Consider the following 24,703-nt stretch of genomic DNA (forward strand, 5'->3'; position numbering starts at 1 on the left):
TTAGACAGAAGCATTTCAAATGTGGCACTAATTATAGTAAAAACCTGTTACATTATATCCCCACCAAGAGTCATGAATATTTCAGTGGAGAGTTGCCGCTACCTACAAGCTCCACAGAGATCAGGCATTCCTTCTGTTGTAGGTTACACCATCAGTAACACATGTATTTTTTCCAGTCTGTACAAAGCATGTGCTTTGTAAAAGCAAAAAATATGAAAGTTCAAAGCCCTTTCTCCTGTCATTCAAAATCTGAATCCCTTCCCTCGTTTTCAAACTCTTAATTCTAAAAATGTGTTCTTGTGGCCTTCTCGGCCGTTTCTCTTAATCCCCCTTGCTAACATGACACACAACGTTTCTTGATTTCAGCCTGTCTGTCAAGTGCCAAACTAGTAGCTGCATCCTGTTCCCATTTTCCTGGGACAACTGGAATGGCTCAGTTTTTAGACTTTTTAAATACTGCAGTGAAAAAGCTATCCTTCTTGGTCATCTTGCAGTTCAGTGAAAAAGCTTTAAAACAACTGATCTACACCATTAGAACAAAATAGGGCTTTCTTGGAGAAGAGCAATTACCCACTCTCATATTGCCATAGGCCAGGAGGGAAAAAAACCAAACCAAACATCACATCATAAAAGAAACTGAATTCAACAGGCAGCTCCACCCTAGCAAGGCAATAGGTGATTAAGCCAAAGGTTACAGAAGCTGCGTCAATTTACCATTATGATCGGCAGGCAGCAATCCATTTGAGGCAAGCCTTGGTCGTCTAGTTCCACTACCATTTCCGTATTCCTTGGGGTTTTTCATGGCTCATAGAGAGCTTTTTTTCAGCTGGAACACGGTGGAACGGAGTTCCGGAACCTCGTGAAAATGATCATATGGCTGGTGGCCCTGCCCCCTGATCTCCAGACAGAGGGGCTCAGCGGCATGGAGAGCAATCGAAACTCCCCTCTGTCTGGAGATCAGGGGGCGGGGTCACTAGCCATGTGACCATTTCCTCCAAGGGCAACCCACTGAGTTCCACCACCTCTTTTCCCAGAAAAAAGCCCTGGGCTCATATATGTTACAGACCTGTTCCACGTGCTCACCTACATGGCACATGGTCACCCAGGAGACAAGCAGTTGAGCAAATGGCTGCCATTCCCTGGCTAGTAAAAGGCCCATGTAGTCAATATATATGAGTCTCAGGTCTTCCATCCTTTCCTCCTTTAAGTCCAGATGAGAGAAGGAGGAAAGGAGGAAATTGACAGCGGCCACAGCAATGCATCACTGACCAGAACAAAAGATGGCTGGGGGGGGGGGGGAGGGCATGCAAAGTTTTATGCTTGAGTCGTACATGATTAAAGACTGGTCTTAGAGCTCCCAAGTTCTGTTTCCACCTCTAAATTCAATGTAACCCAAGCCAGGGCTTTCAAAAAAAGCAATCCATGAAATATTCTGCTTAAAGAATTTTTGCATTTGAAGGTTTTAAGGGAAAAAATTGCTTATTTGTTTCATGCACATGTAACTGGGAGGTCAGAGTATGAGTACCTACCAACACTTCTTTTACTAGGGTCAAGAAACTCCAAGGAAAAAGTCTGCCCAAACCCAGGAACTTTGATATCCACCCCCTCAGGCGGTTCAGTGGTTCCACTTGTTCGATTGTACAGCAGCCTGGAAAGAGATTTTAAGACAAAGGTGAACACCATTATGCTTTCCTGTATCTGCACATTTGAGCTAAAAAGTGTACAAAAGTTCAACTGCAAACTGAATAGATTTCTGGCTCTTTTAGGTCAAACTGACCTAATTTGACCCAAATTTGACCTCTTTTAGGTCAAAACAGAGATGGTTCCACCGGGCCTTTGGCTGAGTGCCAGCGGGTGTCCTCCTTCTTCCATCTAAGACCACTACTTCTTCTGGGGCTGCCCTCAGCCATCTGCTATACCCGTATACGGACTCGCAATATTTGTCTAAATAGCCTGCTCCTGGACTATTTTAATGATTTTTTAAAAATTATTGTTGATTTTATGTTTTTGTGATTTTAATGTATTTTTTTAATGTTGTTAGCCGCCCTGAGCCCATTTGTGGGGAGGGCGGGGTATAAATCGAGTAAAATAAATAAATAAAATTGCTGAGTGATGGACACCATCCAGTCTAAAGGACAGACTTGCACTCCACAGAAAAGAGACACGCTTCCTTTTACTAACACATCCATAAGTGTGGCCTGCAACAAAGCTAGCAAAAAGATGCTAGACAACTTTAAGGAAGATATTTCGACCAAGCTCTTGAAGAAGTCACTCAATATAGGTCTGAGAAGAACAGCTGCTTAACCACAAAGTGCTGTTAGAGAAAGTCAAATCTAATAGCTGTGGAAGCTTCTTGGGACGTAATTGGTTTGTTTCTCTATAGCTGCTGGGCAGTTCTTCCTCCTTCCACTCTTGAGTAATGTAGTTAAGTTACCATCACAGCAGATGTTTGCCCTAAAATACCTGCTTCTAACAACTTCAGTTGAATTTCATCACTTGAGTGCCAAGCATATGGTTTTTGGTTATAAGCAATTGAATTAATTAATGATTCTCCTGTTTTCTGGCAAGTAAATGAACTGAGATAAATGATCACTCAGCGACATGGATTCTGTTGACCTACATCTGCTTTTCAACAACAGGAGAGTGACTGCACTTTTGTCTCCTCCAGCAGATCAATTGCTCTTTGGAAGACTTTCATGTCCACATGCCATGTCCATTTATCATTAACTCATAAGCTAACATTCTGACACACAAATAAGACAGCGATTAAGTGCTAAAAAGCACAAAGCAGGTTGAGCAACGTATGGAAATCAAAGCTATTTGCCAAGGCTCTTTAAGTACTTCAACAGCCATTTAAACCCTAGAGAGGCGCTCCTTTTCTTAAGCAGGTCATATGCCATGGCTGGCCTCCTGTCAATTTTGAACTCGAGCTGCTAGATCCATTCAGACATGACCCCAACTTACAGTTTGTGCTAACCAATGAAAACTGTGGTCTGACCTTCCCAGCAAAACAGGCAAATCATAGTTTAAACTTTTAAGTTGGCTTTCATTCTCTGCCTGCTCATGCCTGCTCATCTCTCCAGTTTCTATAGTTCAAGTGGTCTCTGAAAGAAAAGCAATGGCCATAACGTGGTTTGTCACAATTCAGGCATCACTACAAGCTATCACCGTCCACGTGATACACATAGAATCTGAATGGAGACAATATTTTGTGCTGAGTTAACTCAACAGCAACTCTGCACTGCTAAGCCTGCAAAGAATGCTACTAGACATTTACTCTGAGAAGAAAGGTGCTTGGTTTAATCTGCCACATGTACACTGATCAATTGCCTGCATTGCACATTTGCTTTAACAAGCTCCTCCCTAAATTGCATGCAAACACTTGATGCACAAGCCATCGTTTCTGAGCTTGCTCACCATGTGGCCCCTTTTATGTAGACAGCCAGTAAGGGACCATAGCATGAAGAAAGCTGCCTTAGGATGGGAGGCTGAACGAAATGATAATCTGGCTACCCATCCATCCATAACTCAATACCACTGTTTCTATTGTGTGGATGAACACACAGCTGTTAAGTGGTCTGCTTCATACAAGACAAAATGTCTTATATGAAAGACTTTTCCATGAATGGACTTGAATGGGGGAAATAAACCAACACCCTTAGCCAATTTTAGATTTCCCCACTTCACTACTAGTCTGAGAAACAACTCAAGGCATTTAAACTTTGTGATCATAGAAGTAAGAGGTTTATTTAGCAATAAGCCTAATTCAGTCAATTAGGTTACTGAATGCAGACAGGAAAACATCAGCACCTGTATTTTATACTTTTCAGTCAAACACAAAAGAAATTGTATACAATTTATAAGATTGCATACAGTTCTGTAAACAGCCAGTTCTTACAAACAATCAAGTCGAGTTACATGATTTTCTGAACAAGGTGGACTGACAGATCATAGGCAGCAATTAAAAGGAACACAGTAAGAATAACATTCCTAGCTGGCACCATTAATTCCAAAACATAACTGGGAAAGGATACTCAAGGCCGCAGCTGAATATTTACGAATATAAACCATTCTTAACCTTCAGTGTATAGTGGAAGTAAACGGCCTTGCCTTTCTCATGGCCTCCATGTTCTAATCTTACTATATAAAAGAGTAAGAACGTTCTAGATGACTCACTTCCTACCCTGGTGCACCACCAGGGGGCACTGCTGTGGAGGAAGCCCAGATGAAGCAGCCAGACCTCCAGAGAGCGCGCCACAGTGGAAAGCCCAGGCCAGGATCAGGCAGCAATGCTTTTCCCCCCGCCTTCACCCAGCTGGGATCAGGAATGGAACAGGTGGCAATGCCCATTCCTGCTTCACCCGGCTGGGATCAGGTGCAGAACAGGTGGCAAGGATTGCCCCTTCACCCAGCCAGGATCAGGAGTGGAGCAGGTGGAAATGCCCGCCACCCCTTCACCCAGCCAGGATCAGGTCTGGAGCAGGAGGCAATGCCCACCACTCGATTCACCCAGCCACATTCAGGCGCAGAGCAGGTGACAATGCCCCTTACCTCAGCTGGGATCAGGTGCAGAGGAGGCGGCCATGCCCGCCTGCCCCTGCCTTCATCCAGCCAAGTTCAGTGAAGGAGGAGGAGGGAATGCCCACCTGCACACCTACCCCTTTCTAAGGCCCGTTATATTCCCCCCCCCATGGGCTTTGTTGCTAGTGTTATAATAATAATTGCAAGAACTGAAATGCAAAACATAGGGAGTATGAAGGATTTTCCCACAAGCTTTGAGCAGGTCAGTTTTAATTGGAAACCAGGGGGCTACCCCAAAATTCACTAACGACGAACCCCACAGGTAATTCATGCTTAATTTTTTAATGAATTTATTATGAATTTTATGAATATTTTCATATTTTATGAATAGTTCATCAAGTGTAAATATAGCCATAACCTGTTATAGTCAGTAGTTCCTGCCATATACACAGCATTCCTTATAACAACAAACTGTGTGCATGATTTACACAGCTTTGTTTATTTCCAAGAAATGTAATAGGTCAGGCACACTCTCAGCATAACCTAATCCACTGGGTTGTTATGAGCATAAAATGGACAGGAGATCATTGTAAGCCACTTTGGAGCTCCATTGGGGGAACCGATGAGTATAAAGGAATAAAGTAAATACCAATCCTGATGACAATTTTATGGTTATCTGCAAATAATGAATCACTCAGGCATGCAGGGTTAATTCTTGTTAACACTGCTGCATCCCCACCTGATATTGTCAATCCAGCAGTCGATGATCACAGGAAGAAGCAGTTCTAAGTTCAGCCACAATGTGAAGTAACTGTCTGTCTTCTTGGAACAGAGGTAATGTACCACGGAGGGTTTGTCCAACTTCGCTTCTAGTTGGTTACCCAAATCCCCGGGCACTGAAATGAGAAAGAGGAGAGTTAAACCAAATGCTACGGGCTTTGCCCAGATCTTTTTTTTTTTTTTTTGGCATGTTGCATGTCTCTTAAAATGGGCTGGAATACCAGTGATTTACATAAGATGCCACATTTTTGTAAAATCTGCAGAAATCCAAGGGAGGAAAGCACGTGGGTATTATTACAAAGCAGAGTGGTATTTACTTAACTTCCAAACAAGTCAGCTGAACCCTTTCATACTTCTAAACTTGGAAAGTTTAAGTCATGTGACTACTTTAAAGTACAGATTGTGTGTTGGGAGGAGGCCTGTTATCTCAAGATATGCAAGTTAAGCTGATTGAAAGTCTTCTCCATATGCTAAGCCTTTTTTTAATGATACAAAAATGCTCTTATTGAAAAGTTTCCATTACTGGCAGTTTTGAAATGGAGAATCCTTTTTTTATGCAGCTTCAAGGAACATTTCAGCCACATAACACAAAGCTCATTTAAGATGATTTATCAGCATGGTATTTGCTTTGTTTGCAAATTCATTATTGTTCTCAAGAATGTTTTGTGCTGCTGTCTGAGACATTTGTCTAAAAAGGTAGTAGTTGTGAGGAAGGAAAGGATGCAGTGTGTGAAGGTTAAACTCTTTTTCATTCAATAAAGTTCTGCACTACTGAATATTATTTTCTTGGAATTAAAAGTGAGTTAAATAGAACCTTGTACGATTGTGACTGCAACCTAATAACCCAGTACTATGAATGTATACTTGGAAGTACAGCTCGCTGTTTTCGAAGGGGTATACAGTCCCAGGTGTACAAAAAACCTACAGGTTTTAAGCAGTTATTGGACATATAGCAAAAGGGATCCTGAAAGCTTCACACAGATGTGCCTGGTGGAGAAAACAAGTACTTTGAAAGAACCACTGCTGTGATCCAGTGCAGATTCTTTCAATATGGTACTACTTGAGTTCATTTTAGCTCACTGGCTTAACATTTCCTATATACGGCTTCAAAGTAAAGTCAGGGCCAAGGAAACCAGCTGCTGTTCACAGCAAAATGCAACACACCGCCATCTCAACTGCTTTTAAAATCAAATTGAAAATGTTACAGACACTGCTATTCCACCTCTGTTCTTCATATAAGCCAAGGCATTGGCCCATTCAAAACCAATTATTCTGTCAGCTCCACAGATAAGTGAAGAAACTTGATCAGCGTTATAGCAGTAGTAAGACACTCTTGGCTCACTTTCTGTATAATAGCTGTGTCCCAGATTCAGTGGAAGAGTGACAGATAGGCAGTAATTAGCTTTAAAAAAAATCTTTACGTGTCATCAAGATTGAAAACAGCAAGAGCACTGGTGGTGAGATGCTTAAAAACTCCAACCAGGTTCTCCCAATGAATATATACTAAACTACACTGTGCAGAATTAACATTCATAATGCATTGCAGACTAAAGGTTGAACATTTAAAGGCTATATATAAAACAAACCCTGAGTGGCAAGACCAGATTGGCTCACAGAGCATAAGATAATCACATACCAAAGCCATTAACTGGTTTTGCACTGAATTATTGTAATAATTACTGTGACTTGGCAGTTCAGAAGAGATCACAGTCATGGTTAGAAATTTACATTCCTAGCAACCTCCTTCATTTGGATTTTTTGGGTGAACGCAGGCGGCATCACAGGGGAGATGGGTCACCTTTTGCTATTTCCAGCCTAAAAGGCTTCTAAGGTTCCTGCTACCAGAGAACTCTTTCAGAACCGACTTTGCCTGCTATCTTGTAGCTCTGAAGCTATCCTACTTAGCAGGATTGTTGTTAGGATAAAATGAAGGAGAGAACCATGTAAACTACTCTGGGTCACTCATTGGGTAGAAAGGTGAGGTATAAAAATAGGTACAAAAGTACTCTTGCACATCTGCCACAGAAGCACATCTGCCACAGAAGACCAGTATGTTTCATCGTGTGCCAGAAAATTTAGGGGCATGTTAAGAGGGCACACACTGGTTGCACTGTCCTTGTTCTTCTACTTGAACCACATCTGTGACTGGGCACATATCCAATAATCTGCCCTGTGTCTGCTCATTGTGAGAGAAACAAGATTGTAGTGACTGAGGAGGAGCCCTATCCTTCAGGGAAGTTTATTCAGCATTAATGTCCATGAGATGCCGGTAGCAATCTCTTGGATTCCCTGCAAAGGCACTGCAGAAAGGTAAATGTGTCAACAGCAGTCATCATTTGTTCTCTCTCTCTACCATATCTCAACAATTCTTTGAATTCAAAGGCACCCTTTTCCCTAATTCAACAGACCAAGTCATCTGTCAAACAGAGAAAATTAACACGACAGACTAACATAATCAAGTCTTTAAATATAATCTAGGGTGCTTATGACTTAATCCTTCCCTATCCTGCCATTCTAAGTTCACTTTCTGAGAAGGCTGTTACTTCTCTGTAGCAGGTTTTAAACCGAAGTTAAAAAGAGAAGCAGCAGTGAAGCAAATCATTCTGAATTATCTACTAATCCTAGATTGCAGTCAACTTCTTGCTTAATATATAATTTCATTTCAATGTGAACATAGTATGTTTGCTTTTAAAGAAGCAGAAATTGGCAGCCCTTGAGCCAAACTGGGCACTTTAATTGCCAATGAAAGGCAACTGTGAAGAGATGCAGCTATGAACACAGTTGGCAGATGGGTAAAATGAGTCTGGGTCAAAGGAGAGAAGAAGAAAATGGTGTAGTAGGAAAATTTGTTATCACGTGCCACACAAAGATACCCAAGGGTTTCATATGCTGTAGATATTTATGTATTTTAATCTTTGGATGTTTTTAATTTATGGTCTTAAATGGTATGAACTTTTTGATGTAATTTTAACTTTGTGCGTAAATTGTGATCTGCCTTGAGCCTGCTGTCGTGGGGAGGGCGGAAGACAAATCTAATAAATTCAATTAAAATTAAATTTGTCAGGGGATCTATAAACCTACTTTCTCTAACAGTGTTCATACTGCTGAGAACATTCTTACAGGAGGCTACTTTATAGATTCCCGTGAAAAAGCAGTGCATAACAGAGATATTTGTGTGGAATGTAAAAAAAAAAACATTCCCCACTGCGCCATCGTTTCTCTTCTCTGCTTTGACTCTGTATTGGTGCAGCTCTTCGTTTTCATAAAATGATGCTTGCCCATTATCCTCCAGGCTCTTCTGCCGTCCAGTAAATGAGTTTCTTACTATGGACCGAACCCAGTAAGACTTGTTACTTCTGTTTTACACTAATCCCAATTACAAATAGGGGTGAGCAGTTCAGGTTCGGAATTCAGATTAAAATATCAAATTTTGGCTGATTTGGTAAAATCCAGGTATTCTGAATCAAAAACGAGGTATCTCGAATTTTTACTGAATTTTCAAAGCAAGGTTGGCCTTGATTAGTATGTGGATGGGAGACCACCAGGAGAGTAGAGGGTTCCTATGCAAAGGCAGGCAATGGAAGACCACCTCTGAACGTCTCTTGTCTTGAAAGCCCTACAGGGGCCACGATTCACCATCGCTGGGAAAAGCACCAAAAGAACCCCAACCAAAAGAGCATACAATTCACAAGGCATTTTCTTACAGGGACAGCAACAAGAGTAAGAGAGGATGAAATCCAAATCAGAACTTCAAAACCATACTGTTTTTATCTGTCTTCCCAGCAAAAGCTGTAGGCCAGATCAGTGACAGACTAAAACACTAAAGCAAGCCACTTGAATATCTGGAAAAACATTTCAACTCTAACCAAATGTTTGGTCTTGTTTGCTGAAAAGATCAAAACTATACTTAGAATCATCTTTCATGGTTAACCACTTTGTGAGGTGCATGTGTTACAAGCAGCTAATTTTGTCTGCTGCCTCAGTGCCAAAAGGAAACCAGAATATCTAATACACTCAACATGCTGGTCCCTGTATAAAACAAACAAGGAGCCTGGGGCAACTAGACTTCTACCAAACAAACTGGGTGAATTTCAGAGTGGGTGCTGGAACGGAACTGCCACATCCAGGCTCTATTTCCACATCAGATTCAAAGATCAAATGAAATAAGCTTCAAATTGATGTATATGAGAAACAACCCATACAGTAACATACAAGCACACTCTCTAAGATGGATTTTAAAGTGTTGTAGACACAGATTTTGTAATCTCTACATTTCAGATCACTGGAAGTAAATATTAACTTCATCTAGCTAAGGGAAAAGCTAGTAGTAACTGAATGAAACGATGAGCATCAAAAAAGAATACCGTTTCGTAAGATCACATCAAGCTGGACACTGAATAGGTGTCAAGCATTCCTCAAGTCAAAGCCTTGAATTATGCATGAAAAATAATTGGGAGCAAGAACAGACTGCAGTACTAGCATAATGTATACGTAAAGTGCTGTCAAGTCACATCCAGTGTACAGCAACCCTGTCGAGTTTTCAAGGCAAGGAATAAACAGAGTTGGTTTGCCACTACCCGGCTTCTAGACAGCAACCCTGGACTTGCCAGATGGTCTCCCATCCAAGTTCTACAGGGACAACCGCGCTTAGCAGATGAGATGAGATCGAGCTAGCCTGAGCCATCCAGGTCAGGGCACTAGCATAATATGGATCCAGAATCTCTTCCCTCACTGGAAATAGGCTTCTGTGTTTTGTACTGGAAAAAGGTTCTGGAAATTCACCAGGGCAGCCCCAAGAACACTGCATGTGTGTTTCAGTGTCAGCGAATGTCAACTAGTCAATCTACAAGGGAACCTTACTCTAGACACAGTATCTGTTTGTTTTTTAGAAACAGAAGTATTTATTGTATGTAGCCAAAAGACATTACTAACAGATGTAGTGAGTTAAAGGGGGGAGGGGGGAGGAAACAGTAAATCATAAATATTAGCACTAAAACAACTAGGGCCGTTTCCAGACGGCCCCCCGCCTCGCGAAACGTCGCGCGTCGTCGCGCGTCGTTGCGCAGAAAACGCGAAATATCGCGTTTTCTCGCGCGAGTTTTGCGCGACGTCGCGCAAAACTCGCGCGAGAAAACGCGATATTTCGCGTTTTCTGCGCAACGACGCGCAACGACGCGCGACGTTTCGCGAGGCGGGGGGCCGTCTGGAAACGGCCTAGGTCTGAAAATTCTTATATTAAAACATGACAACTATCAGAGAAGACTCTGTCTCATATTTCCCTAGTTGCCAAAGCAAACAGCTACACTGGTCTGATACAAAAGGTTAACATCTGAAATAAGGGATACCAGCTTTGCTGCTTCCTAGGAAGAGTTTAAGCCCTTCAAAACTGCCACAAGAAATTTGGTTCTAGGTTCTGTGGAGAGTAGACAGAACAGAATGTAATGGGGTAAATCCTCCAGAACCAGAGCACTGCATATACAAAAGCGTGATGCAAATGGTTTTGGGGAATAGTGGCCAGCAAACAGATCTACTGGCATAGTCTGAAGTGAGACAGATGTGCTATTCGGAGATTATAAAGAGTGATGCTGGTCAGATAGGAGACCCTTTAAATAGTTTGTACCGAGGTGAACATTTGAAGCTGAGATTGTCTAGCTGAATCTTCATCATACTTGAACACCTGGTCACGAATATTGGTGCTGGCAGGAGGGAATCACCCGAGATGCAATCATCTGGGAATCATCTGAAACAGCATATCAGTGTTTGCTTCCTCTACTAAGATGACAATCATGTCCTTCCAGCACCAGACAGACATAAATTATACCTAATGCGCTTGCTAAGAGCACTGTCCTTCAGAAGAGAAAACACAAGCAGGAAAAGGGTGGCAGCAGCATAGTGGCAAATATTTCTCTTATAGATGCTGTGACCTAAAAGGAATGGCACAAAGGGCTTCAGGGGCAAATTAGTCTATGATGGGATGGACGGACGGGCACACGCGCACGCGCACACACGCACGCAGTGTATCAAGATGGCTTGGCACTGAGGAATGTCGAACAGGTAACTAAGTATTAGAAACGTTTAATTTGAGAAAGTGGATTGATGCCTTTACATTTGAAATATTGCTTCTGCCCTTTGTGCAGAGCTTAAATAAAATCTTCATGGACCAGAAGGCAGTTTTTCCATTTTAATAACAACAACGACATTCAATTTATATACCAGCCTTCAGGACAACTTAACATCCACTCAGAGCGGTTTACAAAGTGTGTTATTATCATCTTCACAACAATCACCCTGTGCGGTGGGTGGGGCTGAGAAAGCTCTGAGAGAGCTGTGACTGACCCAAGGCCACCCAGCTGGCTTCAAGCGCAGGAGTGGAGAATCAAATCCTGTTCTCCAGATTAGAGTCCTGCCACTCCTAACCACTACACCAAACTGACTCTCTGTATAAACTAACACAGAAGCAGAGACTTAAGCAATTTTTTCCCTCTTGAACTCAGCTTTTTCCCCAGAAGTCATGGGAAATCACTCCCTTGTGATGGTTAATCATCATAAGCTTTATTGCGAAAGCTCAATGCCTTAGTGATTTACATCAATAACATCAAGATTAAAATATAACCGTTAACCAAGAGGGCAAGTTTTAGAAAACCACATTCCATGAGACATTTGCTCTCCAAAACACCTCTAAATTACATTTAGGATTAGGAGAACAGGGATAGCATGTGCGGATTGTGCTGAAGATCACATTGTCAACAAATACTGCTGCAGACATCTAGGCAGGGCTTTTTTTCAGCTGGAACGCGGTTCTGGAACCTCTTGAAAATGGTCACGTGGCCAGTGGCCCCACCCCCTGATCTCCAGACAGAGGGGAGTTTAAATTGCCCTCCATGCCGCTCCAGAGGGCAATCTAAACTCCCCTCTGTCTGGAGATCAGGGGACAGGGCCACCAGCCATGTGACCATTTTCACGGAGGGCGATTTAAACTTTTAAAAACTCCTCCCTTGTTCCAGCTGACCCAAAGTGATGTCATTGGCCCTGGGAGCATGCGTGCACGTTGCGCGTGCACATGTGGTACCAGGGACACCACCTTCTGCCAAGAGTTGCCCTCTGTGCTGGCAGCCCACTGAGTTCCACCACCTCTTTTCCCAGAAAAAAAGCCCTGCACCTAGGTATACCTCACCAGAAAATTAAGGCCAAGCAGCAGCAAGCATCAGAGCATACAAATATCCATGAAATGTAGTGTGGTTTAAAGTACATTAGGGGCATGTGGTACTGAATGCTTTTACAGCTTATACTTCCCTCCCACAGCTGCCTCTCCCCAGCTGTTTTGCTTTCATCAGGGTACCTAGACCAAAACCTGAAGAAAAAAAAAACGAAAGAAACTGCTTTGAGGGAAGGAGTATAGACAAGATAAGATTCACACCCAAACCACATGGTTTTAAATCCATCTACGAATTTCCAAATCTGGTCACAGTACCAAAAGAAAAAGCCAATTTGATCTTTTTGTTGTAGCCATAAATGAAGGAGCATTCAATAAGCAGAGCATAAACCAATGAGTCAACTCTGATCCCAAAGCACAATGTTATGCATTTGGTTAAAGCCACTTAGGAATGGGCAGCCAAGAAAAAAATGAAAGAAAAGTAGCACAGATATAAAATAACTACGCAGGTTGTCTTTAGTAAGTACATTCTTAAGAGTTCTGCACTAATAGGAGTGTATGATTAATATGAACACAAACTTTAATGTGAAATCAGCAATATTTTAATGAAACGTGATTTCAAGTTACACTAACCTGCCTTATCTAATGGCATCAGATCAGATCTTCATCTCTATGGGTTATGCTCCAATATAGGGGTGTGCAAAAAAATAATTGGGGGTTTCCCACTGTGGAAAACCCAAAGCAGAAAATAAGGCAGAAATAAGGGATTCCCGAAGCGGCTAGCCCTTGTTTGACCCGCTTCAGTGTGCTCTGTAAAGATTCAGAGCACATCAACAAACTACCCCCTGCCACTTATTTCACCTGATGGGAGGGGGAGGAGGAGGTTCAAACCCAGCCAGAACAGATCAGCTGCTTGGCAGGGTTTGCAGCAGGCCCTTTAAACTCCATCTGGGTTGTGAGGGAACCCCCCCCCACGACCCAGGTGAAGCACAGAAGGGCCCTTTCACCGCTCCTTGCAATGCAAACAGCGGCGAAAAGCGCCCCCCCCCCCCGCACAACCCAGGTGGAGTTTAAAGGGCCTTTTCGCTGCGGCCGTCGGTGTGGTTTAAATGTCCCTTTTCCTGCCGCTGTGCAGCAGCATGAAAAGGGGCATTTAAAACCGTGTCCCAAAGCAATATGAATCACTTCAGGAAGCTTATTTATTCATTCATTCATTCCATTTATATTCCGCCCTCCCCACACCAGCAGGCTCAGGGCAGATTACAACCATATACAATTAAAACACATTAAATAATTGATACCAGTTAAAACCATAAAACAGTCAAAGTTACACAGTTAAAAATACATATATATACATAATCATAATGGCACAGCAACCAACTGACCGACCTTCACCCATCTCTAGAGCATCATACTGGGAACTGTTTGCTAGATGGAGGTACTGCTAGTAGGGAGGGCATATTCTGCAATCTACCGGCCAGGGGGCTCCGCCTAGCACCGCCCATACACCTGGTGGAACAGCTCTGTCTTGCAGGCCCGGCGAAAGGATAACCAATCCTGCTGGGCCCTGGTCTCATTACAGAGCGTTCCACCAGGCTGGGGCCAGGATCGAGAAGGCCCTGGCCCTGGTCAATGCCAGGCGGGCCTCCCTGGGGCCAGGGAGATGTTCATCACTAGAGCGAAGAACCCTCTGGGGTTCATATGGGGAGAGGTGGTCCCGCAGAAAAGGGGCATTTAAAACCCTGTGTCCCCAAGCTTCCCAAAGCAATATGAATCACTTCAGGAAGCTTAGATTTGAGGTTTCCAAATCGGGCCCAGGATGCAGGGTCCGAACTGGAAATCCTGAATCTTTGCGAATCAGGTCCAATTCAGGTGTTTTACCCGAATCAGAAACACGATTCACACATCCCTACTCCAATATGCTATAAACTCCCCAAAAGTTTCAATGTTGTCAGCTCCTGTCTTCCAGAGACTTCAGAAAAGAAATTTGGTATTCAAAATTCTCCTAAAGCTGTTGCATGAAAAGTACAAGAGCTTTTGAATGATGAAGCGCTGATTTGTCCGAGTTTTTCTTTCCTTTCACCTGAAAATGTCCTACTGTTTTTATACAAAATGTGCAAGCATGCCCTCCTCTTATTACTAGACAAAAATGAAAAGCCAATCTGCTCTTGACACCCATGTTCCAGACCCAACTTAAAGCAACAAACAGCACATTGCCTAATTTGGATCCTACCTACTCATAGCTAGAACAGGATCTACTGTCACGTGGTTATATTTCAAGAAGTTTTATAAGGATGCTATATAGGGTGAGACTGGTTTAAGGCCTTCTGTGGAAGAAGCCAGTTTCATTACGAATGCAATGGTAGAATATGCTTTTATTAAGTGTGCTGTAACACTACTTTAGCTTATGCAAACAATTTGAAGCTCCTGTACAAGACTTAATTAGATCAGGTTGATGTCAGAAATGAGCCCTGCTCCATCCAAGAGTCAAGCCTTATTGAAACTGTATCAGCACCAGATTTTAAATAAGCCTAAGAAGGCACCAGCCCTTTCAAAAAGAAAGAATATCCTAGCCGTGCATTTGGGACTTTCTAGAAATCCACAAAGACAGAAAAGGAAACAGAAACAGAAACCTCATCACTTTAGCACACTTTTGGTCTACAGTACTGTGACCTAAATATGGAAACAAAGTAATACCATTTTGATTCTTTGATACAAATTGATTTCCACACATTTTTGTAAGGAACCCGTGTCTCCTTAAAGACTTTGCTGAGGTTTCTTGAAAAGATCAGTCATGTCAGACAGACCTGTTTGAAATGCAGCCAATCTGATTGGCCCTCTACTACAATGGACAGAAACATGGGGACGCTGGAAAAATTATACAGGAGCCCATGAGTGGCTTAAACATGCATTTCAGCAAGAGCTTTTGAGAGTCAGAACTCACTTTCTCAGATGCACAGAAACGTCCATCCATCAAGCTGGGTTAAATACTCAGAAGAAACAGTGGAGGAGGTGGTACAAAAAGAAGCCACTGTAAAACAAGACCTAGGCCCTTTTCACACGGCCAGGTGCCCGGAAGATCGGGCGAAGCTCACCCCATAAAAACTTCTCAGCATGATCCCGTTTAATGGCCCTTTTTCTGACGTCATCGGGCCATTAAAGGGGATCGTGCTGGGAGATTGTGCTAGGAAGACGCTTCATGCTGAGAGTATGCGCCATCTCCCGGGGCGCATGTGAAAACGGCCCCAATCAAAAGAGAAATCAGTTCACCTACAGCAGGTGTGAGTCACTTAACCAACAGAATCATCATCAAATCCAATGCAGGAAGAAACAAGACAGCTTAACAAAGAAACAACTATAAGGGGTAGGATAGGTGGTATCTTTGCATCTATAGCGAGTTAGGAATCCAAAGTCTCTTAAGCCCTCAGGTGGGGGGAGTGCTAGATGTGTTACCGACCGCGGTCTTCATTTGGGGCAACAGGTAAATTTCAACAGGCCTGGCCAATGCACCATATGAGCTTTGTGTGAACCCTAAAATATGTTCCGGCAACACCACGAGGCTAGAAAGCCTTAAAAAGCCACCATTGTAGCACATGTTTTAGGTTGACTATTGTGCAACTGTTGCTGATATCCTAGAAAAAGCACAACAGTAAGGAAAGAGAAGGAAATCACAGTAAGGTAGTGGCATGGCGGAAGTACAGTTTGATTCATTCATGTATTTTGAATAGGGTGGAGTTACGTGGCTTGTGGTTTCCCATCCGCACCACCATTCCAAACATGGGCATGACCAACTGACTTGTATGCAACAGAGAGGTTTTGCAGCTGAGAAAGGTACTGATGGTGGGGGAGATAATCTCCGCCCAATTACACACATGCATAAAAAAAACACAATTAGGTTGACTGATGTGCTACGGCCACACCCAGAGCCCCAAGGCAGGCCATCACTATAACCAGCCTCCAGGCATAATCACTGCCTGCCAAGCAGCAGCCTTAAGGGATGGCCAGACTGAGAACCACTTAGGAAGCGCCAAAGACACAGGCAGAATGGACTGAGCCGATAATGGACAATTTCTTATTACTGTTAAGTTCATAAAGTGATTCTGGCCATTCAAGGACTCGGCGAAGGCCAAGAACTAATCACAGTGGGGGGTGGGTCTGCTTTCACGCCAGCAGATGAGCCGGGTGGCGTTGTTCACATGCAAGAGTTTGCTTATAGCAGGAGAACATGTGCTGTGCTATATATGTGTGACAGAACGTATTTATTTGCACTCCTTTCTCACTTGGCAAATTACAGTTTACATCAATAAAGCTGGAACGTTCAATAAACAATACAACAGGAAGCAGATTAAAAACCTAGAGTACGAGAGGAGAGCAAGAAACCAAAATGACAACATAATTGATTGTACTGCATCTGTTGCAATGTGAACTGGTACCTTCAATTCAGAGTGAGAGCTGGTTTTACTTTTTATCTGTTCTGATTGTTTGAAATTCAACAAAGGCTTAAAAGCCTCAGAGCAACTTTTAAAAATACCGTTTACTAATTCTTGCTCTGCAGCAACAGAAAAGTTGTGTGATTTGGCTTAAGAACAAAAAAAATTAAGAGCATCTGCTGTTTACTTTTAAAGGGGTCCACTAACTCAATATCCAGTCCGCGTTTGCCAGGATCTCTTCAAGCAGCTACACATCACCTAAGCATGAAACGGAAACCTAATACTTCTCCCCGTTACAACAATCAGGCATAATTTCAGGTGTCAATAAAACACTGAAGGGTGTTGTTTTCAGGGTCCCCGTTCAATACGATACTGCACCGTATGACAATACAGTTATTTGCGGTACCAGGAAAACACTGAAATTAGTAACATCTTAAGCTCCTAGGTAGACAGTGTGTTCCAAAACATAGTTTGCTGACGAATGCTGCCAACAATCCTTTGACCATTCAGCCACCTGAGCTTAACACTCATGGCCCTCTCCAGCTTTGGGGGGCTCTTTGCAGGTCCCATTTCCCAGCACAGTGTCAGCAGACTGATTCTGCTTGGAGCACCAGCCAGCAGGAGAAACGGCAAGTGTTCCTTCCCATAGATGCCATGACTTGCTCACTTGGGTTAGGCATGGAACGCACCCACACCTGCCACTACTGCACAACGCAAGATGGCAGCTGCTGCCCCATATTGGGCTAGAGATTGCTGGTGGCTCCTTCCGATGCTCTTGGACCTCAGCAGCTGCCCAGCGATGCTGATCTCTGATGCCCGTCTCAGTAGCATATAACCGGCCCAAACTTAAGACCCTTACTGCTGTATTTTAGTAATGGGTGTGGAAAGCGAAAGGCTATGATGCACTCTTTGGTGTAAATATAGGGCTCTGCATCTGTACGTACTTCCACTCACTTCTTCCTGCTCTACTGCAGTGGAATTGGATAGTCTAGGGGTGCTGCTGAACTCTTTTTGATTTTGCTACTACAGACTAACACGGCAAACTCCTTTGAACCTTTACACAAGCAAACTGATCCCCACACCAAAAGGAGCTGCCTGCAAAGGAGTTGTTTACATCCCCCCTCTCCTCCTCCCCCCTCCCCTCCTCTATATTTGACCAGTTTCCTTCTGCCCCCCATGCATCTGATGAAGAGAACTGTGATTCTCGAAAGCTTATGCTACAATAAAATTGGTTAGTCTTAAAGGTGCTACTGGGCTCTTTTATTTTGCTACTACAGACTAACACGGCTAACTCCTCTGGATCTGCTCCTTAGGCCTCTTAGGAAGCTTAAGAAGTGGTTTCTGCCCATCACAACAGAAATAAGAGGAAGGTTCAGCCCCAGTAGGAAGCTGTTATTCTCCTTATCAAAGGATCTGCAAAAGGGTTTTTTTTTAAAAAAAGGGGTCTGACCCCATATCTGCAGATACTCTGATTGTCTTATCTCCATAGAGCTAGACTAGGGGTCAGCCCCTACTGCTTGGACTCTTTGAGGAAAACAAATAAGAAAGGAGACTTTAGTCTTGTTCATCTTCTTTAAAGACACTGATAAGCAAATCACCTGCAGCTCCATTAACTCAGCAAGTGTATTAATTTCCTCATTTTTCAAGTTCTTCAGACTTAGAATATCGCTATTCCAACCAAAGTTTGATTTCTCACAAGGCAAGAGTCTTTTCCCCTATGTCACAGCACTGCTTTCTCTTTAATTCTGCTTTGTCCATTAGGTAATGTATGCTTGTACAATTAATTCTACAACTTTGTGAAGTGCTGCGTACACTGATACGAAACAAATAAAGCCACGTAGACTCCACTATCCCATCTTTCTTCTAAATAGTTTGCCAGGCATACACTGGAGTTTGCTTACATAAATTTAAGATAATTTTAAACACCATAAAAAACCCGAAAGTGTCAAGGTCTCTTCTTAGCCAATATGCGATGTAGGTTTTTGCATGGGAAAATTCCAAGTTTGCTAATCAGAAAACATAAATTTTCCCAAATGCTGAATTAAGTATGTGTTTTATATATGCACATATTTTTCTGTCTACAGATATAACTTGGATTTTTGTTCTTCTGAGAAACCTATGACGAAGATGTAGGAGAAATTGATGGATGTTACATGTGCCTAAATCTATTTTTCTGCACTGAATGTATAGGAGATTGTTCCTGCTTATACCCTTTAAACAGATGCTTTCGTAGCTTTTCTGTTTCCCAACACAAAGGATAGAAACAAAGTTACGGTATAAAATAAAACAGGTTGAACTATCTAGCCAAAAATATCACCTCATAAATTCTCTCCGTGCCCTCCCAAAATGACTTATCATTGGCTGCTGAGGTACTTTTGCCATTTAGCTATCCAATATGAAGCCATTATTTACCAAGTTTTTGTCACATTTATAGCCTAACTGGACATGACAAGCAAAGCACAATGAGATCTACACTTTTTCTCCAAAAAAACCCACTTTAAAGCAGCCAGGTAAAGTTGCTAAATTGAATGGGGCGAGCGGTATTCAGTGACAGGTTGTTTAACCTCCTAGCCTGCACCATCTCCCCAACCTAAATCTCATTCTCAAGCTATTAGCCCAGCAGAAAAGGGGAAATGAGGCACCTAATACAACACACACCTCAGAACAGGACTAACAGCAACCTAGGGGCCAATTTAGCACCAGGAAACCACACAAGAGAAAAGATTCCTCTCCCCTTTCCTCAGAACCACTTCCCCAGTAAAATTATTAGCTCTTCACAGCAGCTTTGAAGTATACAAAACATTACTGATCCTGCACAGATCTCTGGGTCATGTTTACTTTGTCCCTAGGAAATCCACAAAAATATTCCACCCTTCCTCCAAGGAGCTTGGGGTGATGTTTATGGTTTTCCTCTCCTCCATGCGCCCCAGCAGCACCGAGTTCTGCAAAATGCCTTGAATCCAAGCTTTCCCAGGCCCTCTTAGACCAGCACACTAGCCACTATGCACTTGCACGCTACACAACAATCCCACCACCATACTGTTATTCAGGAGTAACTACTCTCCATCCAAAATCACCAACATGAATCAGAACTCTCTGGTCTGTGGTGGATGGAGAAACCAAAACTTTTTAACCACCCTATCAGAGTGCTGAAAAGTTGCGTTAGCAAATCTATATTTACTGCCGATATATTGTCGAAGGCTTTCACGGCCGGAGAACGATGGTTGTTGTGGATTTTCTGGGCTGTATAGCCGTGGTCTTGGCATTGTCACTGTGACACAGATCTCAGTCTTTCGGTGCTACACCTCTGAAGATGCCAGCCACAGCTGCTGGCGAAACGTCAGGAACTACAAAGCCAAGACCACGGCTATACAGCCCGGAAAATCCACAACAACCATATATTTACTGTCCTTCACAAACTTTATAATTGTATTGTATTTTATATAAACCAACTTTGTGAACCTTTTGTATCTAAAAAGTGCGACCGAAAATAATACTAATTCTTAATCTGAAGTCACCTCCTCTTACCACTTTGTTATACACCCAAGCAGGGCTTTTTTTCTGGGAAAAGAGGTGGTGGAACTCAGTGGGTTGCCGTCAGAGAAAATGGTCACATGGCTGGTGGCCCCGCCCCCTGATCTCCAGACAGAGGGGAGTTTAGATTGCTAACTCGGTGTGCTCGGCGGCGTGGAGGACAATCTAAACTCCCCTCTGTCTGGAGATCAGGGGGCGGGGCCACCAGCCATGTGACCATTTTCAAGAGGTTTCGGAACTCCGTTCCCCCACGTTCCTGCTGAAAAAAAGCCCTGCACCCAAGCCAAGCAAGCTAACTACGTATCACATATCTGCAGGACAAAAGGTGTAGAACATCAAAGACTTACTAATTACAGTTTTCTAGTCATACATGCCACATAAATATCTTTATTACCAAACGTAAAGCTGGAGAACAGGTGGCTATAATTGTCATTATTGGTATTTAATCTTTCCACAAACCCAAGTTTTCAGGGTTGGTTATGGCCTACAAAACACTACCACAAGGCACCGTTTCCACACATCATCCTTTTATCATACCACAAAACCCTCCTCGAAACATTCACTTCTGCTCAAGATCTAATTTTTGGAAAATAACAGCATTACAATGAAGTACCTTGGAACTCAGAATCAACTTCATCAATTTTCACACACTCTGGAGCAGCATGTCACTAGAACTGGTTTGGTGCAACAGACTTCAGATAAAGTTAAGAAAACACCAGAAAACTTGTGAATGGTGCCTCCACAGATTTTTAAAAGAGTAAACGGCAGATGGGCCTCCTCTCAGTTCAGACCAGGGCCACAGCATGCCCAGGGAGCTTTTGGATACTGCCAGAGGACACGAGACTGACCTTGTTAGATCAAAGATCTGACTCAACAGAACACAGGATGATAGAAACATGAGCACATGCACCAGACTCGGGCAAACATGAAATGCTACATTACGAGAGCCAGCAGTATAGTAGTTAGAGGGTCAGACGAGGACTTGCGCAACCCAGGATCGAATCCCCACTCGGCTATGGAAGCTCACTGGATGACCTTGAGCCGGTCACATACTCTCAGCCTAACCCACTTCACAAGGTCACTGCTGTGAGTTTAAAACGGAGATGCTGAAAACAAGAGGCATAAACCACTTTCAGTCCCCACCGGGGAGAAAAAGCAGAGTAGACATACCTAAATAAAGAGCAGGTGCGACTGTCCTAGATAGAGCAAAGTTCTAAAGACAGAGCCACAGAAGAACCAGCCTGGTGTAGCAGATTAGAACCTGAGAGATCCAGGTTCAAATCCCCACAGTGCCACAGAAGCTCTCTGGGGCTCTCAGCCTAGCCTTCCTCACAGGGTGGTTGTAGCAACAAAAACGAGCAAGAGTCCAGTAGCACCTGTAAGAATGACAAAATTTGTGGTAAGGTATGAGCTGTCATGAGTCACAGCTCACTTCTTCAGATACAGATACCGCTTTTATGAGCTGTGACTCACCAAAAGCTCATACCCTACCACAAATTTTGTTAGTCTTATAGGTGCTACTGGACTCTTTGCTCTTTTTTACCATCACAAATTTTGTTAGTCTTATAGATCCAGAGGAGTTAGCCATGTTAGTCTGTAGTAGCAAAATAGAAAGGAGTCCAGTAGCACCTTTAAGAGGAACCAATTTTACTGTGGCATACGCTTTCGAGAATCACAGTTCTCTTCATCAGATGCATGCATCTGACAAAGAGTACTGTGATTCTCGAAAGCTTATGCTACAGTAAAGTTGGTTAGTCTTAAAGGTGCTACTGGACTCTTTTCTATTTTCAAAAAGAGTCCAGTAGCACCTTTAAGACTAACCAATTTTATTGTAGCATAAGCTTTCGAGAATCAAGTTCTCTTCGTCAGATGCCTGATACAGAGACAGATGCCTGATACCATTTACGAAGCGGCCCGCGAAGGAGGGAAGGAAGGCGGCCGGGGCCGCTCCCCTTCGCCTCGCTCTTCGTGGCCCATCCTTACCCAGCAAGACTCTTTTTGATTTTACTACCACAGACTAACACGGCTAACTCCTCTGCATCTTTTCTATTTTGCTAGTCTTATAGGTGCTACTGGACTCTTACTCTTTTCTACCGTCACAAATTTTGTTAGTTTTAGAGGTGCTACTGGCCTCTTACTCTTTTCTACCGTCACAAATTTTGTTAGTCTTATAGTGCTACTGGACTCTTGCTCTTTTCTACCATCACACATTTTGTTAGTTTTAGAGGTGCTACTGGACTCTTACTCTTTTCTACCGTCACAAATTTTGTTAGTCTTATAGTGCTACCAGACTCTTGCTCTTTTTTACCATCACAGGTTTTTTTACATCTTATAGGTGCTACTACATAGACTCTTGCTCTTTCCTACTGCTACAAACACAGCTACCCATTTTGATCTATCTCCAGGGGGGCTGTAATGAGACTAAAACGGAGAAGGGGGGAAACGCGGTTGTGAGTTGCTTTGAGGCCCCGTCTGGAAAAAAAAAAGCAAAGCAGAAAGATCCAAATAAACAAATGGAAAAATGTTAACAGGGCTGAAGGAAGCATGCAATGCTACATGCCAGAACCCAACGGCGCTTACTCCTGAGTAAACACACACGCATCGCTCCTGCGCGGGACAGGAAGGCAGGGCCACCCTCCCCATTTACGAAGCGGCCCGCGAAGGAGGGAAGGAAGGCGGCCGGGGCCGCTCCCCTTCGCCTCGCTCTTCGTGGCCCATCCTTACCCAGCAAGACCGGGGGGCCCGGGGCCCGTTCCCCGGAGCGTCGCAGGCAGGCGCCGTGAGGCGAGCAGAGCAGCAGGACGAGAAGGCTGGCCGCGAAGACGCCGCCCTCCGCCGGCCTCGAGAGCAGCCGCTGCCGCCTCGGCAACATCGCCTCAGCGCATCCGACAACGGGGCGGGCCACCACTCCTCTCAGCGCCGCGGCCGAAGCCTCGCTAAGGCGACCCGCAATCGGCGGCCGAGGCTTTTATAAGGGAGGGAGACGGCCAATCAGCGCCTCACCGGCTGCTCTCCAGCCAATCAGCGCGGAGAGGAGCGCTCAGCTGCTCCCTCACCCCCTCCTTTTCTTCCAGCTGAGGAAAAGGAGCACGGAGGCATCGATTTAAAAAACAAACGCACGCCTTTCACGCGCAGTCGCTCCTCCCCCCCCTCCCCGTTGCCGCCGAAGGAAAACCAATCGCAGATCGACTAGATGCAGCTTTTGCATTTGCGAAGCTGTTTTCTTTCCCTCCCTGGTTTTGATTTTTTTACAACAGCCCCGTAAAGCAGGTAGTAGATGGTTAAAAGTGTAAGCTGCTGCTCAGGAAGTCCGTGTCTCGAATGCAACTGAGAATAAAGCGTTTTGTGAGCCTCTAACAACAACAACAAATATTCCAGCAATTTTTTTTACCCATTTCTTTATTGATTAGATCTTCACTATGCAGATATTTATCTAGATGTATGATTTTTTTAAAGCCCTCATAAGCATTTGTGTACTGGGGCCTGCTTCTTCAGATGCAATGAGGGGATCACACTGTGCAGAGACGTTATGTAGGATGTGTGGGAAAAGAAAGAAAGAAAGAAAGAAAGAAAGAAAGAAAGAAAGAAAGAAAGAAAGAAAGAAAGATCCCCGCAGCATCAAGGAGCCATGAAATGCAGGCAATGCAAAGTGAAATGTAATGATAGAAATATGAAATCTAGTCAAGAAAAATACAGAGATCATGTTTAAGTAGGTGGGGGAGTCCCAGGTTTGGCTCAAATCCTTAGTCACTATAGCGAGTGAGATAATCCCTTGGGGAAGGGATAGCCAGCCTGCCCCCTTGGAACTCACTTGGTAGCCAGAAGGAATTAGCAGTGCCAGTCTACCTTACAGGGTTGTTGTAAAGATCACAGCAAAATATAATGTTCATGAAGAACTTTGAACTGAAAATACTCTCTAAATGGTAAGAATATTTATTTAATTATTTATTTATTTTGACTTAATACCCCACCCTTCCTGTGAGCAGGCTCAGGGTGGCTTCCAACAAAAAATATTATTAAAATGCAATAAAACATTATTACAAGTAGCATAAAAACCAATATTAATACACAGTTATACCATCAGCATAAAAATGGTGTTGGCAGTTTCTGGAGGCCAATGATACAAATACATCCAAGAGAACCTCTTCAAGGAGGAAAAGATGACAACTGATGATGATGTTCTCTGTGGTATGGTATCGCATTGCTGATTGGAGAATAACCCTGGCTGAGGATCAAAGGTTATTAAATTGGGCCAGTAATGAAGACCCAGATTAGAGGAATTGAA

The 24,703-nt window shown here is 43.4% G+C and overlaps 1 protein-coding gene across 6 annotated transcripts in view; it reads right to left on the reverse strand.

Annotated features, from left to right (window-relative positions):
• PLA2G15 (phospholipase A2 group XV) overlaps positions 1-23,337 on the reverse strand; it is a 32,210-nt gene extending 8,873 nt beyond the window's left edge. For all 6 annotated transcript variants that reach the window (XM_055000804.1, XM_055000806.1, XM_055000803.1 and 3 more), the window contains exons 1-3: positions 23,143-23,337; positions 5,261-5,417; positions 1,530-1,648 (exon numbers count right to left, since the gene is read on the reverse strand). In XM_055000804.1, coding sequence (XP_054856779.1) covers positions 1,530-1,648; positions 5,261-5,417; positions 23,143-23,290 — 424 coding nt within the window. In that variant the 5' untranslated portion in view covers positions 23,291-23,337. The remainder of the gene's footprint in view (positions 1-1,529; positions 1,649-5,260; positions 5,418-23,142) is intronic.
• Positions 23,338-24,703: the final 1,366 nt, after the last annotated feature.

This window comes from Eublepharis macularius, chromosome 16 (assembly GCF_028583425.1).
Source record: "Eublepharis macularius isolate TG4126 chromosome 16, MPM_Emac_v1.0, whole genome shotgun sequence".
In the NCBI taxonomy this organism is placed as follows: Eukaryota; Metazoa; Chordata; class Lepidosauria; order Squamata; family Eublepharidae; genus Eublepharis; species Eublepharis macularius.